A 17754-nucleotide genomic window follows, 5' to 3' on the forward strand; every position below is an offset into this window, starting at 1 on the left:
CAAACTTTGCAAAAACATCAAAACAGACAGTAAGAGCTTCTATCCTAAAAGGGAACAGATGCTGACGCAAACATAGATCCCTTTGAGAGTGAAAACTAAGGAAATAGTGGAGAGCTAGGGGATAGCAGAGGAGATGAATAGATATTTTGCATTGTTCTTGACAGTAAAAGGCATCTAGATTAGAGTGATGCCTGAAAAGCACAGCAGGTCAGGCAGCATCCAAAGAGCAGGAAAATCAACGTTTCGGCAAAAGCCCTTCAGGAATGTAGGCATGGAGCTTCCAGGGTGGAGAGATAAGTGGGAGGGGGATGGGGCTGGGGAGAAGGTAACAAAGAGTACAATAGGTGGATGGGAGTGGGGATAAAGGTGATAGGTCAGAGAGGAGGGTGGAGCGGGTAAGTGGGAAGGAAAATTGGCGGGTAGGACAGGTCATGAGAATGGTGCTGAGCTGGAAGGTTGGAACTGGGGTAAGGTGGGGGAGGGGAAATGAGGAAACTGATGAAGTACACATTGATGCCCTGGGGTTGAAGGGTTCCAAGGCAGAAGATGAGGTGTTCTTCCTCCAGGCGTTAGGTGGTGAGGTAGTGGTGGTGGAGGCGGGCCAGGACCTGCATGTCCTCTGCAGAGTGGGAGGGGGTGTTGAAATGTTGGGCCATGGGGAGGTGGGGTTGATTGATGTGGGTGTCTTGGAGATGTTCCCTAAAGTGTTCTGCAAGAAGGTGTCCAATCTCCCCAGTGTAGAGGAGACCACATCAGGAGCAATGGATACAATAAATGACATTGGTGGATGTGCAGATGAATCTTTGGATGTGGAAGGCTCCTTTGGGGCCTTGGATGGAGGAAAGGGGCGAGATTTGGACGCAGGTTTTGCAATTCCTGCGGTGGCAGGGGAAGGTGCCAGGAGGGGAGGGTGGGTTGTTGGGGGGCATGGACCTGACCAGGTAGTCACAGAGGGAATGGCCTTTGCGGAAAGCTGCAATTGGTGGGGAGGGAAATATATCTCTGGGGCCCATTTACAGGTGGCGGAAATATTGGCGGATGATGAGGTTTATGCGAAGGTTGGTAGGGTGGAAGGTGAGGACCCAGGAGGGATTCTGTCCTTGTTACGGGTGGAGGGGTGGGGTCTGAGGGCGGCGGTGCGGGATGTGAATGAGATGCATTGGAGGGCATCTTTAACCACGTGGGAGGAGAAATTGTGGTCTTTAAAGAAGGAGGCCATCTGGTGTGTTCTGTGGTGGAACTGGTCCTCCTGGGAGCAGATACGGCAGAGGTGGAGGAATCGGGAATGCGGGATAGCATTTTTGCAGGAGATAGGGTGGGAGGAGGTGTAATCCAGGTAGCTGTGGGAGTCGGTGGGTTTGCTTTTTAAAAAAAAGTCATTGTCAACTCAGTCATCATTGATGGAGATGGAGAGGTCCAGGAAGGGGAGGGAGGTGTCAGAGATCGTCCATGTGAATATAAGGTCGGGGTGGAATGTGTTGGTGAAATTGATGAACTGCTCAACCTCCTCGCGGGAGCATGAGGTGGCTTCTGGTAAAAGGCACCCCGTAGCATTCTAAATATACAATGTAATGAAGATGCAAAATGTGGGAAAGAAATACATGGCGACCATCGTATCTGCGAGTCCACTTACCATGGTTTTGGTTACCCACGGTTTACTGTGGCCTGAACATATTACATGGAACTTTCCAGAACCAGGGGCCAGGGAGTTGCAGGGGAAGTATGTTTCCCATTTAAATGAACGGGTTCACTACTATCTGGTGCTTCAAGCATTCGTGGTAGGTCTTGGAAAATATCCCCCATGGGTATGGGGGTTCACTGTAAACACAATAGTAATCACTGGGGAAATTTATAAGTCTCCTGGACCTGATAGTTTGCATTCTAGGATATTAATGCAAGTAGCTAAGAGATAGTGGATGCACGAGCAGTAATGGTTATGGTATAGGTGCTCTCTTCCTAATGGGGATCTGATCATGCTGTATTAGTCCAAATGATACTGCCCTCAGGTGCCAGGCTATTGGACTTTTTCAAAAGTAACCAGAAGCTCATTTTGCAATACCTAGCACCTGACTTTGTTAGCTATCCTTTCTGATCAGACAGTGCACACAACTACTTATGTATCTAAAATCAAGTTTGTTTTAAAATTGGACTCCCAGTGTTTGAATATACCTTTGAGAGAATCGCAAGTCTTCTCAAAACTTGCTAACACTTGAGAGAAGTTTTGATATTTTCCTTGTCACTAAGGTTATTTAAGATCATCTCTTTGATACCAATCTTGCAAAGCAAGCATAAATACAAATCTTCAATCTATATGGTTTTGAATTTAGTTTAAAAATTATTTTCTGACTGGAAGGGCTTTCCATTTTCTTCCTTTTCTGAACAAAATAAGTCAGATTTGTTTTCATTGTCTAAGTTGAAAGAAGTGCTAAGTTTTCATATCATTGAACTTCACTTACAGCCGTGCTTCACGATTTGTGTTGAAGTCCTTGGGTCGTGCGTTTTTCTTCTGTATGGGCTTCATGGAAATTAAGGTGAAGGGAAAAAAGGCCAATGCAGCAGAGGCACCGATTCTTGTCGTTGCTCCCCACTCAAGCTTCTTTGATGCAGCTGTGAATATCGTTGCTGATATGCCATCAACAGTCTCAAGAGCTGAGAATGCTGACATTCCGTTGTTTGGATGTGAGTTCTTTAAGAATTTAATCGTTGTTTCTAATGCATTGTTTGCATTAAGAGTCTCAAAATGTTGCTAAGTGCTTAACTTGATATGTGATAACAAGGTTGTTAAAATGTAACGTTTTGTGAGCATTTTTCATGGAGTACAATATCTAAGTAAACAAAAAATCAGTAAATAATTTCAAAGAGACATTTTCCTTTCTTGATCCATTTCAAGCATTTCACTGCCTGAAGGACAGTGGGAAAGGATTTACCAATTAAAGTAGTAGAAATTGTGATGATAAGTAATATAATGCTCATGAGGCTTATTTAACAATCTTGCATTCTTATAAAGCTAACTTACCTCACAAACGAGATCTTTACAATGATATCTATCACTGATATTTATCAGTGCTATGATATTTTGCTTGTAACTGTTGTGCATCTAAGTGCGCTATTATACACATTTGTTTCTTTTGATTCCCACCACCACTGTCACAATTTAACTTTTTCTTTGCATCTCTCAGTAAAACGAATTGCATTTTAGTAAAATTTAAGTTTTGTTTGAAAAACTATTAGTCACTCAAGACAGTAAAGGTTATGTATTCAGGTATGTAATCAATGTCAAAACTAAGAAAGGGATCTGATTTTTCAACTTTGTGATCAACTGTACCAGCAAGTGAGTTTTGGCTGTGAACAGACACCGATCTGGAGGTTTGGCTGGGTTGTCTGCATCTCAGCTCATCAGAACAGCAGGTGATCAAGAAGGCAGCTCACCACCACCTTCCCCAGGGCAGTCTGGGTTGCCAATAAATGCCTGCTGAGCCAGTGAAGCATGCATCCCATGAGTGAGTTTAAAAGAAACAACCTTGGTCGAAGACAAAATGCAATAACTCCAGGACATTTTTGCTTATTTTTATCTGTTCGTATTGTTGTCTTTTTGTAGTTTGATGTATAGACATTAATCACTCCTGATAAAGTTTTGATCTCTTTCCTTATTTTTGGCTAAGTGACTGTTCTGTTCACCACTGTGAAGCAGCTTAGGACTTTGTTCAACTTTTAGGTTGTGTCTGAATCGTGTCTCTGTTAAGTGAAAATGTACCTTTAAAAGAAAAACTGAGATTAGTAATTCAATAGAATTTAAATTAGTTACTGGATGCACAAATCTTTATTCAAATCAGTTACTGGATGCACAATTATTTTCTTCAATTTACTATTGTGAAGACTGAAACTATTGTTTCCAGTTCCTGATCTAAATTCCCTTTTGTAACAACTTACTCCATTCCCCTCCCTGACAACAGTCTGACACTGGGCTAGTTTGCTTGTAATCAGTGATATTTGACCCTCTATGTATCAGTCCACAGTTACCTGCTTCCAGTTAAGAATAAAGTTCACTTGATCCCTACTTATAAAATTCTTGTTATCTCTAGATTTGACTATTCCATTCACTCTTGTTGATTTCCCATGTTTTACCCTGTTAATTTGAGGACATCTGAAACTCTGCTGATGATGTCTTAACTCAAACCAGCTCCATTCATTCCTGATGTAGATTGACACTATTCCATTAACATTTCGGTTTTTAAACTCTCTTCCTTGTTTTCATATCAATCCATGGTCTTACTCTTCCCCATCCCTGTAATTTCCTGCAGATCCTCGTCCCTCCATTAGATCTTCGTTTACAACATTCTAGCCTGTTAAACAGCTCTTTTCCACTCCAAGTCTTCAAATACTGGAGTCCTAAACTCTGAAATTCCCTTCATACACCCCACTATCATACTTTGCTCATTAAAGATACTTCTTAAAACTACCGTTCTGATCAAACATTTGGGTACCTGACCTAGAAATTCTCACACATGGATTAATGTCATAGTTTGTTTTATTGTGACCTTGTAAAATGCCTTGGAATGCTTTGTTATATAGATGCTATATTAATATAAATGTTTGGAATGCATTTCCAATTACCAGCCATAAATGATGCCTGGTGGTAGAAGTGAAGACAAAATCAGATTTCTGCATTAAAAGTCCTTTCGAAGGAAAAGTTTGGTACATTGTTGGCCTGGAGCAGAAAAAGCTTTATTCTACACCAATCTGATGATATTCCCAACCAGAATTGCTTAATGTTTAAAGTGACTGTTCAAAGTGGAAACTTGATCCCTTACTGAGAATTTTATTCTTTCATGTCAAGTATTTTTTTAAATTAGGTCTTTACCGAAGAACTCAACTACAACCACTGAAAAAAAAAAATTCTAAGGAGCCTAACAGAGGCAGAGCATAAAGTACTAAGTAAAATATATCATAAAAAACAGTGTGTAACATGAATAAAACTATTGTAGTCAAAATTATATCAATGCCTTATTAACTGAGGTTTTCAGTTTGAATAGGTGAACTTTATTTTTAACTTTTATTTGCACTTCTACCTTCCACTAACTATGTTGTTCTTCAAGTTTTTTTTCAGGTAATGTGACTGATTTAAAATAGTGTAATGAGAGAAGAAATAGTTTGTAAGGCCTTCTGTTTTGTGCTTTAGTATTACTGCAGTGTTCTCAACCTGTGTTGGTATCACGCCATGAGACAAATTCTCGAAGGAAAACTGTTGAAGAGATTACAAAGCGTGCACAATCCAGAGGAAAATGGCCTCAGGTATTTTAAACAAACATAACTAAATATGATTGTCTAAACTCTGACAGTTTATTTTAAAGACCTGGTACATTTTTAAGTATGCATTTTTGAAATACTACTCTTTTTCTTTCAAGCTGATGATTTTTCCAGAAGGTACCTGTACAAATCGTACCTGCCTCATCACTTTTAAATCAGGTGAGCTCGTTGTTCTGTCAAATTTTTATGCTCGTATCCTTGTGCACATATACTTTTTATACAGAGACTTTAAAATTTGAAGAGTAATCAGAGTTCAATGGTTCCAACTAAGAATATCCTATTTAGTTAGTCAAGAAAGAGTTAAAACTACAAAGGAGCAATTGATGGAATTTGAATTTGTACTTTTTTTGCTATTTGACTTTTTTTAATATAACTTGAGCAAATTAGTAGAAGGACCTACTTTTTTAAAATTATTTTATTGAGCAATTACAAAACAGTTTACAAAACACACAGTTCACAAAGAACAGTTAACATTTACAGCTGTATACAACAGCAATTTTACAAGGGAGAGGAGCAGCAAAACCAGGCCCCAAACCCTACCGTTCAACCAGTTTACAGGGAGATGAGGACAAACCTCAAATCCCAGTTTCAAACATGAAAAGACATCAACAATGACATTTGTACATAAAGAGCCAATCCAGTTACATGAAAACAGTGCATACAATACAGAACCAGCAAGCCCCCGTCCCTCCCACCTTCCAGCCACTCTAAGGCAGCCCGCCCCAACACACCTTCTGGCTCTCGGTCCACCCCATGTCCTTCCAGTTCTCGGTCCGCCCTTACACCTTTCAACCACCTCTAGGACAGCCCACCCTGGTACCCACCCGGGGTGAAAGGATCTACTTTATAAAGATCTCAAACCTCATTTCTTTCCACATATCTGATATGTAGTGAGAATGCATTTTCTTTCAAAGCCCTGAGCAAATGTAATTTGCAAATCAACTTATTTTCACAGGGATTTATGATGCCTTTAATTGATCTATTACTAATTGGAAAACCTATTTTACTTATGGGCAAATACTAATTATTACCCTCCTAAAACTGCCTTTTGTAGCAGGTTACTGGATAGGGATAGGATAAACTTAACGAATGCCCAAGGTCCAAATATTTCATCTCTCAAATTTTCAAAGATTGCATTCATGTTACACTATATCTTGCCATATTATTCAATCTTTGGTCTCTCCAGTCACGACATTTAATACTTGCAAAATTTTAAATCAAGAATTATTAACACTTTTAATGTTTTCTAGCTTCAAATAATTATTAGAATCTTAACTGTTTCTGATGTTTGCAGGCGCTTTTATTCCTGGAGTCCCTGTTCAGCCTGTAATTATTCGATATCCAAACAGATTGGTGAGTTTTTAATGTGTATAATGTTGTTTTATTTCATCTACCATCTCTTCTGGTCCCTAAATCTCTTGTAACAATAGATACAAGATGGGTGCAACTTTTACCTTCTGTAGCTGGCCACTGTTATTTTTAAAAAACTAATGAGTCTTTTTTTCACTTTTGGCTGAAGCTGTGCCAGTTCACTCAGTCTCTTTAAGTAAAGTGACTAGTTAGCTCCTCCTGAGTTGCTTGAGGCAATTGCTCAAAAACACCAAGATTTTAAGCTCAACATTTTAATGTTGAGGACTTTCAAATAACATTTCTTAAGGAACCAGTCGATCTAAGATTTATGTTCTAATTTGATTATATTTTAAAAATGTAAGTTTATTTGACTTGTATAAATATTAAAGTGTTCATAATAATAGTTTGAAATAAATAACTACAGTTTCAGTTAATCCGAATAGAACATGTGGAACATCAATCATGTCACAAGATGTGACTTTAAAAAATTGACATATTACAGTAAAAATACCAATGTGACTGTCAGAAGTATGACCAGATCATAACCTGTGAAGTGTAAGTAATGTAATTACAAATGCACAACCATTTGTCAACCATGAACCACATTATCTCAAATGTTACTTTGACTAAAGACTCCCAAGAGTGTTTACTTATGGATATTGGAGAGATTTGGAACTTGGGCAGTTTTCCACATTGCTGTATGAATGTTAGTGTTGTAGTTGAACTGGAATAACTTCATTATTTGATTGAGGAAGTGCTTCTAAAGTCATGTGACTTACTCTGTATAGTATCTACACTCTTTATAGCAAGCTGCAAATTATTCTTAGATTTTCCTCACCAATTTCACAACAATTAAGTTGTGATTTCAATATGTGACTCCGTTAGATTTTGATTAGCGTTCACAAATGTTTAATATTTTGCAAGCATTAAGTTGTAAGTGGCTAAACTGATTATTAAAAATATTTTCCAACAGGACACAGTTACATGGACTTGGCAAGGACCTAATGCGTAAGTTTTGTAGTGTAATTTATTTTGTAATTTAGAAAAGTTGAATAATGGCTGGTAATAAACCAGCTTGAGGGTTTATATCAAGATTCTGTTAAAAGCTGTGTAAAATTATAGGAGCATGTAAAATATCTCTTTACAAAATAAATAAAGTTGAAGATGAATGAAATGTTGTGAAAGTTTTAATAGGGGAAGAAGCTGAGCAAAATCAATGCAGTGACGAAACATGAACAAAATGTCTTTCCAAATTGTTAGAAAGCTGCTTGGCCATTCAGTACTTATGACTGTGGCACCATATTTAGGAATAAGGTCACCTGGCACTAAGCAGAGATAGGAAGTGCTTTTCTATTTTGGTGCCAACTACTTTAAGTAAAATGTGATCATTCATAGTGCTTAAATTCCTGTGTGTTAATTTCTGTCTCAGTTAATATTCATAGTCAAACGAGACGCAAGAGAAGGTGAGAGTCATTTTGTTAGGGAATATTGTAGCTTTTCTTTTCTTGTCATCCATCTTCCAGAAAAATACTAAAGTAAAATAGACATAGGGCTAAGAATTTTTTATTTTCAATTTTATTCTTTTCGTTTTCCTTTTTTCGTACTTTCGTCTCTCTGTGATGCATTATTACTTGACATCATAACTAGGCCCCAAACTACTTTGTGTCATTCTTCAATCATTGTTTCCATATCATGTTTTAATGATGATTGGTTATTTAATTTTGTATTTCCTCTGAAAACTTTGGTGAAATCATGAACTCATCGTGCATTTGGACCTATGTTAATCACAAAAGATACTCAACAAAAAGAAAAGTGCTGCATGTGTGCAAATATTTTGACCATTTTGAAGTGACCATAGTAGAATAGTTGATAAAAATGTCTTCCGGCTCTGAGTTTGGAACAACAATTTTGTGGAGTTTTACCCCTTGTGTCCTTTAGTAGAGCCCATTACAGTTAAGGGATCAGATGGTGGATCTCATGGAAGATCTGGGTTTGAGGTTGGGAGGAAAGAGGGGCTAGCCAAATAGGAGATTAGGAGGTGGAGAGAAGGGGTAAAGTTGCAGAGAGAGCTGCATGTGTGAATTGAAGAATAGAGAATTTGTGTGAATCAACAAGCACATTAGGCTTGGACAGAATAGGAGTTGAACAAGGGTTTTGCATGAGTTAGAGTTTGTGGAAGGCTGATAATGGGGCCAACATAGAGAATGCTTTTGGTTATACTTCAGCGAAACTCAACCTTGATAGATATCAACTTGAAGTTGCAACCGATCTCCAAAAGCCCTTCCTTTTGAAATCTTTGAAGATGTTATCAACTCCTTGATTCAATGCTGACTCCTCTCAAGGTTTCTATTTCAAATCTATCTATTGTGATCCCTGTAGACACAACTTTAAACAGAGATTTTAATTGCCAACTTGAACATCTTATTCAGTTCCTTTTAATGTTTTAAACTTTATACTGTGACAATCAGCATTAACTAAGCATTACTTAGGTAACTAATATTGTAAATTACAGAAAAGACAAATCCTTGTTAATGTTCTAACACCACTGATAAACCACAATACATGTATATACTTGACAGCCTTCTTTCCACACAATTACTGCTTTGATAGGAAACAGTTCACTGTAGCTTCAAGATTCCAATGGGTTCATGTTTCCATAGGTTCACTTGAGTTATGACATCACTTAATTGGTAAAGTTTCTCTCCTTCAGGCTCATAATTGTTCTCAAATGACTTTCAACAGAAGACTGATTCTTTGTTCTCCTGGTTTTGTCAAGGCAAATCTTCTAGAGATTTTAGTTCGCCACAGGATATGTTTATTGGATCATAGACTGACCTTCCATCATGCCCTGCTTAGTAGGATACCAAAGAGCCCCTGTTTTCTCTCCTAGCCGCATCAGCATGCAAACCCTCCTGTATCACGTGCGCTGTGTAAATGAATATTGATATCTTTCCATTTTTATGAAAGTTTTTTCCTGCATGCTTTCCTTGCTGATTTAAAACATGAAAATTATGTGGGCTTTTTTTAACTGATTCATGGGATGGAGGTATCACTGGATGAGCCAACATTTATTATCCATTCCTAGTTGCCCCTTGAGAAGGTAAGCTGTCTCTTAAACTGCTGAAGTCCATTTGGGATGCACAAGCTCTCATGCTATCAAGGAAGGGATGCCAGGAATTTGGGACAATGATATTTTCCCAAGTCAGGATAATGATTGGCTTAAAGAGGAACTTACGGGTGTTGGTGTTCCCATGTATCTGCTTCTGTTGTCCTTCTAGGTGTTGTTGGTTATTGCTTTGGAAGGTACTGTCCAAGGAGCTTTGTTTAATTTTGGCAGTGCATCTTTTAAATGGTACACACTGCTTCTATTCCACAGTGTTGAAGTGAACAGATGGTTATGGATGTGGTACCAGTTCAACAGGCTGCTTTGTTCTGGATGATGTCAAGCTTCTTATGTTGTTGGAGCTGCACTCATCCAGGCAAATGGGAAATATTCCATCATACCCCTGAATTGTGCCTTCTAAATGGTAGAATTGGAAGAGAGTAACGTGCTACAGAATTTCCAGCCTTTGACCTGCTCTTCACCACTGTACTGATATTGCTAGTCCAATTCAGTTTCTGGTTGCTACAAACCCCCAGGGTTTAGTGAGGTGTTCAGTGATGGTAATGCCATTGAATGTCGAGATGCAATGTTTAACTTCTTTCCCGGTGAAGATGGTCATTGCTGAGCATTTGCATGGCTCAAATATTACTTGCCACTTTTCAGCCTGCACCTGGGTATGTCTAAATTTTGCTGCAATTAAATGTGGACTGCTTCAGTCTCTGGGAATTCATGAATAGTGCTAAAAGTTGTGCACTCATTGGCAAACATCATCTCTTCTGACCTTATAATGAGGGAAAGTCATTAGTGAAGCAAATGAAGATGGTTGGTCTTAGGATACTGCCTCCCACAGAGATGGTCTAGAGCTCAGATGTCTGAACTCCAACCAAAACCATTGTCCTTTGTGCCAGGTATGTCTCTAAGCAGCAGACAAGTTTTCCCTTAATTTCCATTGACTTACATTTACAAGGCTCCTTGAAGCTGAACCTTGAAGCTCTTCTCTTCAACCCCCCCGCCACAACTCAAGACTAGAACTTTTTTTTCCAGTTTTGAGCGATGGCTTTTATTGAGGTCAGGAGTTGATTATCACTGGCGGAACCCAAACTGTGCGACAGTGAGTAGGTTATAGCTAAGCAAATTCAGCTTGATAGTACTGTTGGTGACACTGTCCATCACTTTACTGGTGATCAAGTGTAGACTGGGGTAGTAACTGGCCTGGTTGAACTTGTCCTCCCATTTGTGTATGGGATAAAACATAAGAACTAGGAGCAGGAGTAGGCCATCTGGCCCCTTGAGCCTGTCCCACCATTCAATAAGATCATGGCTGATCTTTTTGTGGACTCAGCTCCACTTATCCACACTCTTACCATATCCCTTAATTCCTTAATTGTTCAAAAAAAAAATCTATCTTTAAAACGTTCACTGAAGTAGTGTCAATTACTTCACTGGGCAACGAATTCCATAGATCTTACAACACTCTGGGTGAAGAAGTTCCTTCTCAATTCAGTCCTAAATCTGCTCCCTCTAGTCTTGAGGCAATGCTGTCTTGTCCCGATTTCACCTGCCGGTGGAAACATCCTTTCTACATTTATCTTATTTATTCCCTTTATAATTTTATATGTTTCTATTAGAACCCCCTCATTCTCCTAAATTCCAGTGAAAATAATCCCAGTCTACTCAATCTATCCTCATAAACCAACCTCCTCCACTCCGGAATCAACTTCGTCAACCTTCTCTGCACCCCCTCTAGTGCCAGTACATCCTTTCTTAAGTAAGTAGATCAAAACTGCACACAGTACTCCAGGTGTGGCCTCACCAGCACTCTATACAGCTGCAACATAACCTCCCTGATTTTAAACTCAATCCCTTTAGAAATGAAGGACAAAATTCCATTTGCCTTCTGAATTGCTTGTTGTACCTGCAGACCAACCTTCTGTGATTCATGCACAAGGACACAGAGGTCCCTCTGTATAGCAGCACACTGCAACTTTTTACTATTCAAGTACTAATCCTTTTTACTGTTACTCCTACCAAAATGGATGACTTCACATTTATTAATATTGTATTCCATCTGCCACACCTTTGCCCACTCAATTAAAGTATCACTGTTCCTCTGCAAAGTTTCACAGTCCTCTGTACACTTTGTTCTGCCACTCATTTTAGTGTCATGCAAACTTTGACACATTACACGTGATCCCCAATTCCATATCATCTATATACATTGTGAATAATTACACTCCCAACACTGATCCCTGAGGCACACCATTAGTTACTAATTGTCAACCAGAATAGCACTCATTTATTCTCACTCTTTGCTTCCTGTTAGTCAACCAATCCTCTACCCATGCTAATACTTTGTCCATAATGCCTTACATCTTTAGCTTATGTAGCACCTTTTCAAAGGCCTTTTGCAAATCTAGGTACACCACATCCACTGGGTCCCCATTGTCCACCTTGTTTGTAATGTCTTCATAGAATTCCAATAGATTAGTTAAGCATGACCTGCCCTTCATGAACCTATGCTGCATCTGCATTTCTATCTAGATGCCTTGCTATTTCTTCCTTAATAAAACTCAAGCATCTTTCCCATTACAGAGGTTAAGGTAACCAGTCTATAAATTCCCCATTGTCTACCTCACTTATTAAACAATGGACACGGTTGATGTTTTCCAATCTGCTGGAACTGCCCGGAGTCCAGTGAATTTTGGAAAATTACCACCAGTGTAGTTGCTGGTTCTCCCACCATCTCTTTTAGTACCCTGGGATGCATTCCATCAGGGCCAGGAGACTTGTCTATCCTTAGCTCCGTTAGCTTGTCCAATGCTACCACTTCCATAATAATAATAATAATAGTTTCCAGGTCCTCACCTACCTTCTTTTCTTTGTCAATTACTGGCATGTTATTCGTGTCCTCCACTGTGAAGACCGATACAAACACCTGTTCAATGCCTCAGCTATTTCATTATATCCCATAACTAAATGCCCCTTCTCATCCTCTAAAGGACCAATGTTTATTTTAACCACTCATTTTCATTTCATATATTTATAGAAATGTTTGCTGTCTGTCTTAATATTCTGTGCTAGTTTTTTCTCATGTTCTATCTTAGTTCTCTTTATAACTCATTTTGTGGCTTTCTGTTGACCTGTAAAGTTTTCCCAATCTTCTAGTTTCCTGCTATTCTTGGCCATTTTGTATGCCTTCTCTTTCAGTTTGATAGCCTTCCTTATTTCCTTCGACACCCGTGGCAGATTACCCCTTTTCTTATAATCCTTCCTTTTTACTTGAATATACTTTTGCTGAGCACTTTGAAAAATTGCTTTGAAAACCTTCCACTGCTAGTCAATACTGCCACCATAAAATCTTTGTTTCCAGTCTACTTTAGCCAAGTCCTTCCTCATTCTATTGTAGTCTCCCATGTTTAAGCACAGGACTCTGATTTTGGATTTTATCTTCATACTGTCCAGCTGTATTTTAAATTCAGCCATGCTGTGATCACGCTTTCCAAGAGCATCCCTAACTATAAGGTCATTAATTATTCCTGTCTCATTACACAGGAGAAAGTGAGGCCTGCAGATGCCTGGAGATCAGAGCTGAAAATGTGTTGGTGGAAAAGCGCAGCAGGTCAGTCAGCATCTACGGAGCAGGAGAATCAACGTTTCGGGCATGAGCCGAAGAAGGGCTCATGTCCAAAACGTTGATTCTCCTGCTCCTTGGATGCTGCCTGACCTGCTGCGCTTTTCCAGCAGCACATTTTCAGCTCATTACACAGGACCAGATCGAAGATATCTTGCTCCCTCATCAGTTCCATTACATACTGTTCAAGAAAACTATTGGAGGTACACTCAATGAACTCCTTCTCAAGACTACCCTGATCGAGCTGGTTCGACCAATCGGCATGCAGATTAAAATTCACTAAGATAGTTGCTTACCATTTTTACAGGCAATAGTTATTTCTTTGATTATTGCCTGCCCCAATGTAATGTTACTATTTGGTGACCAAAGACTATGCCTATTAGTGATTTTTTTTCCTCTTAGAATTTCTAATTTCCACCAAATGGATTAAACCTTATTCTCCATAGAACCTATATAATCTCTCACTACTGCCCTGATGTTGTCCTTGAATATCAGAGCTACGCCACCTCCCTTACCTTCCTGTCTGTCCTTCCGAATAGTCTGATAGCCCTGGATATTTAACTCCCAGTTGTGACCATGTGTCTGTAATGGCTACTGAATCATAATCATTTATGATGATTTGTGCCATTAACTCATCGACCTTGTTACGAATGCTACAAGCATTCAGCTAAAATGCCCTTATGCTAGTTTTCTTACCTTCGTGATTTCCAACATCTCTAATAGTATTGGGTTGGCACGGTGGCTCAGTGGTTAACACTGCTGCCTCAGTGCAAGGGACGTTCGTTCGATTCCAGCCTGGGGCGACTGTGTGGAGTTTGGATATTCTCCCCTTGTCTGCGTGGGTTTCCTCCCAAGACTCAAAGATGTGCAGGTTAGGTGAATCGGCCATTCTAAATTGCCTATAGTGCTCAGAGATGTGTAGGCTAGGTGCATTAGTTAGGGGAAATGTAGAATAATAAGTGTCAGGGAATGGGTATGGGTGGGATTCTCTTCTGATATACAAAGTTAAAAAACACGCAACACCAGGTTATAGTCCAACAGGTTTATTTGTCATCTTATTCTCCACAACCACCTGATGAAGGAGCAATGCTCTGAAAGCTATTGCTTCCAAATAAACTTGTTGAACTATAACCCTGGTGTTGTGTGATTTTTAACTTTGTACACCCCAGTCCAATACCCGCCTCTCCAAATCACTCTTCAGATGGTCAGTGTGGACTTGTTGGACCAAGTGGCCTGTTTCTACACTGTAGGGATTCTAATCTCCTGTTTTATCCTTTTTGTTTCTTTCATAGTCTGCTTTGTACTTGAACCCTCCTGCACACATGCTAACCTGGTACTTAACTTTTATTTACCATCGTACTTCCTGTCACTCTCCCCGCCCACCGACTCACTGGTCTAAAGTCCTAGTGACCAGCCTATTTATCCTTTTCTCGAGAACACCGGTTCTATATCAGTTCAGGTGGAGACCGTCCCATCAGTACAGATCCTCCTGTTCCAAAACTGATGCCATTTCACCATGAAATGGAACCCCGCTTTCGCACACCACTCCCTTCTCACGTGTTTACTTTCCTAATTTTCTTATCCCTAAGCCAATTTGCACCTGTCTCAGGCAGTAATCCAGAGATTATGACCCTTGCGGACCTGTTCCTTAATTGCATTCCTAGGGATATCCCTGGACAGTGGTTTTCTGAATTGTCTGAGAAGTGCCATTGTAAAAGCAGTACTGGGACAGCTTGGCCAGGGACATAACAAGTTCTGGAGTACACATCTTCAAGGTTACTGGAATCTTGTCAGGACCCATAGCCTTTGCCGTGTCCAATGTAATGAACTGTTTCTTGATATCATGTTGAATGAATAAATTTGGTTGAAGCCAAATGCTAGCAACCTTAGCATAAGGCCAAAATAGATCTTTTAATTAGCACTTCTGACAGAAGATTGTTGCAAGTTCCTTAGCCTTGTATTTTATGACGATGCATTATTGAGGAATGGGCTATTTTTGGATCCTCCTCCTCCTCCATTAATTTGTAATTGTCCACCTCCTTACATGTTGGATGTGGTAAAACTGTTGAGCTTAGATTTGATTCATGTCTTCTGGAATTACTTAGTTCTGTCCATTACTTGCTGCTTATGTTGTTTGCACATAAGTAGCCATGTTTAGTAGCTTCCAGTTAAAACTTCAGTTAAGGTCTGGTCTGCTCTTGACATGCCCTCCTGTGCTGTGTATTGAACCAGGGTTAATCCCCTGGCTTGATAGTAATGATAGAGTGGAGGATATACTGGACCATGAGGTGCAGATTATTTAGGACTAAATTCTGCTGCAGGTGGCCCACCGTGTCTCATGAATGCCTAGCCTTGGTTGCTGGATATACTGAAATCTATATCATCTAACACTTGATAGTACCACATAACACAATGACCGGTATTCTCAATATGAAGGTGGGACTTCATTTCCATAAGGGCTATGTGTTTGTTGGTCACTCAAATGAAACAGTCATGGACAGCTACATTCGTGGCAGGCTTTATCTTGTGGGTATTATCAACTAGAACCTGAACTGGACTAACCATTTAAATACAATGGCTGCAAGGGCAGGTCAGAGACTAAAAGTCCTGCAAATGAGTAACTGACCTCCTGACTCCCCACAGCCTGTCCACCATCTGCAAGGCACAAGTCAGCTGTGTGATTAAATACTCCTCTCTTGCCTGGATGTGTGCATCTCTAACAGCACTCGAGAAAGTTAACACTGTCAAGGGCATGGCATTTCACTTGTAACCACAACCACAAATATCCACCCCTCCACCACCAATGCTCATTAGCAGCAGAGAATGACATCCATAAGATGCATAGCAGAAATTCACAAAGGCTACTCAGACAGTACCTTCCAACTCTATCTGCAGCACCATCCAGAAAGGCAAGGACATGAATACATTGGAACCATCCAAGCCAATCATCATTCTGACTTGAAAATACATCATCATTCCTTTAGTGTCGTTAGGTCAAAATCCTGGAATTCCCTCTTTAATGGAGCAATTCAAGAAGGCAGCTCACCACCATCTCAAGGGCAAATAGAGTTCAGGAATAAATGCATGCCCAGGTAGTAGCGCCAATAACTGATAAGTGAAAATTAAAAAAAAGAGGTTGAGGTTAATTTTTTTTTTCTTGGTTCCATCACCATTTGCCACAGACCCATCTAGCAGCTACGTTGTTCGGACTTGACCAGCCCAGTCTGTACTGATGCTACTAAACCATCACTGGTGGTGGTCATTGAACGCCTTCTCCATGAACACATTTTATACTCCTGCTACCCATACTACTTCCTCCAAGTAGTGTTTAACATGCAGCGTACTGATTCATTAGCCAAGAGAGGACAGTATGTGGTAATCAGCCAGAGGTTTCTTTGTCTATATTTGACCTAATGTGTGACATCATGAGGTCCTGGATCAACGTTGAGTACTCCCAGGGCATCGCCCTCCCAGCTATGATAATGTTCTGCAATCTTTGCTGCGTCTACCCTGCCTCTGGGATAAGACTTTCCCAATGATGGTAAGAAGGATTTTGCAACTTTAACAGGATTGAGATTGTGGTTCTTTATTCTCATGCTTTAGTCAATGTCTGGTAGTCTATCCTGGTTTTGCAACATTTTAAGTTATGTCTTTCACTCTTTAAAATGTAGATTCTTTTGATGGTGAAACACATCATTTTGGACCTTCAGTTTTCTCTCAGCAATCTTTGTGACAGGGATCAGAATGCCTTTCACATGTCCTGGAAATATTTTCATTGATTTTGAGGACTTGAATGAAATTCCACTTTGGGTGTTGCTACATACTAAATTAATAATGATGGGTTTTCTCTATTGATATAAAACGGCATAGTCTGCATGAGGCCAAAATTATTGCACACAATGTATGTACGACTTGTGTGTACAATATATTGTGCAGGCATGTCATTATTAATAACAATAATCTGCATGTCCTTGTTCACTACTGTCTGCATTTTTTGATAGAATAGGAGATGAATATACATCCATCACTTTCCACAAACTTCAAATGAGTGGAATCGTACAATCTTGCATTTTCCTTGCTGAAATATTGTACATAAGAGAACCCTGTGGGACTGTAGGGATTGTTTAAGTTCTTTTGTTCTCACCATTATTAAGGGTTGTGTTGTGTTTGCCACAAAGAAACCATCCTTGCCAGTACCATGTCATCCTATATTTAGTAGTTTTGGTTCAAATGTAATTCTTAAGGATTCACAGGAAAGCCCAGTACAGGTTGTAGTTGGTTTTCACAATTTCATAAAAGTCACTTGCAAATGCTGAAAGTGAGAAGTGAAATGAACAAGTTTTCCATCTCCCTGTATGTCTAG

The 17754-nt window shown here is 39.6% G+C and overlaps 1 protein-coding gene across 1 annotated transcript in view; it reads left to right on the plus strand.

Moving 5' to 3' along the window:
* Window positions 1-17754, plus strand: part of lpcat2 (lysophosphatidylcholine acyltransferase 2) — a 71339-nt gene that overhangs the window by 11539 nt on the left and 42046 nt on the right. The window contains exons 3-7 of the mRNA XM_043707013.2: window positions 2459-2679; window positions 5180-5292; window positions 5406-5466; window positions 6602-6660; window positions 7631-7665. Coding sequence (XP_043562948.1) covers window positions 2459-2679; window positions 5180-5292; window positions 5406-5466; window positions 6602-6660; window positions 7631-7665 — 489 coding nt within the window. The remainder of the gene's footprint in view (window positions 1-2458; window positions 2680-5179; window positions 5293-5405; window positions 5467-6601; window positions 6661-7630; window positions 7666-17754) is intronic.

This window comes from Chiloscyllium plagiosum, unplaced genomic scaffold (assembly GCF_037043375.1).
Source record: "Chiloscyllium plagiosum isolate Xiang-an unplaced genomic scaffold, Cpla_swu_hap1 HiC_scaffold_17, whole genome shotgun sequence".
Taxonomy (NCBI): Eukaryota; Metazoa; Chordata; class Chondrichthyes; order Orectolobiformes; family Hemiscylliidae; genus Chiloscyllium; species Chiloscyllium plagiosum.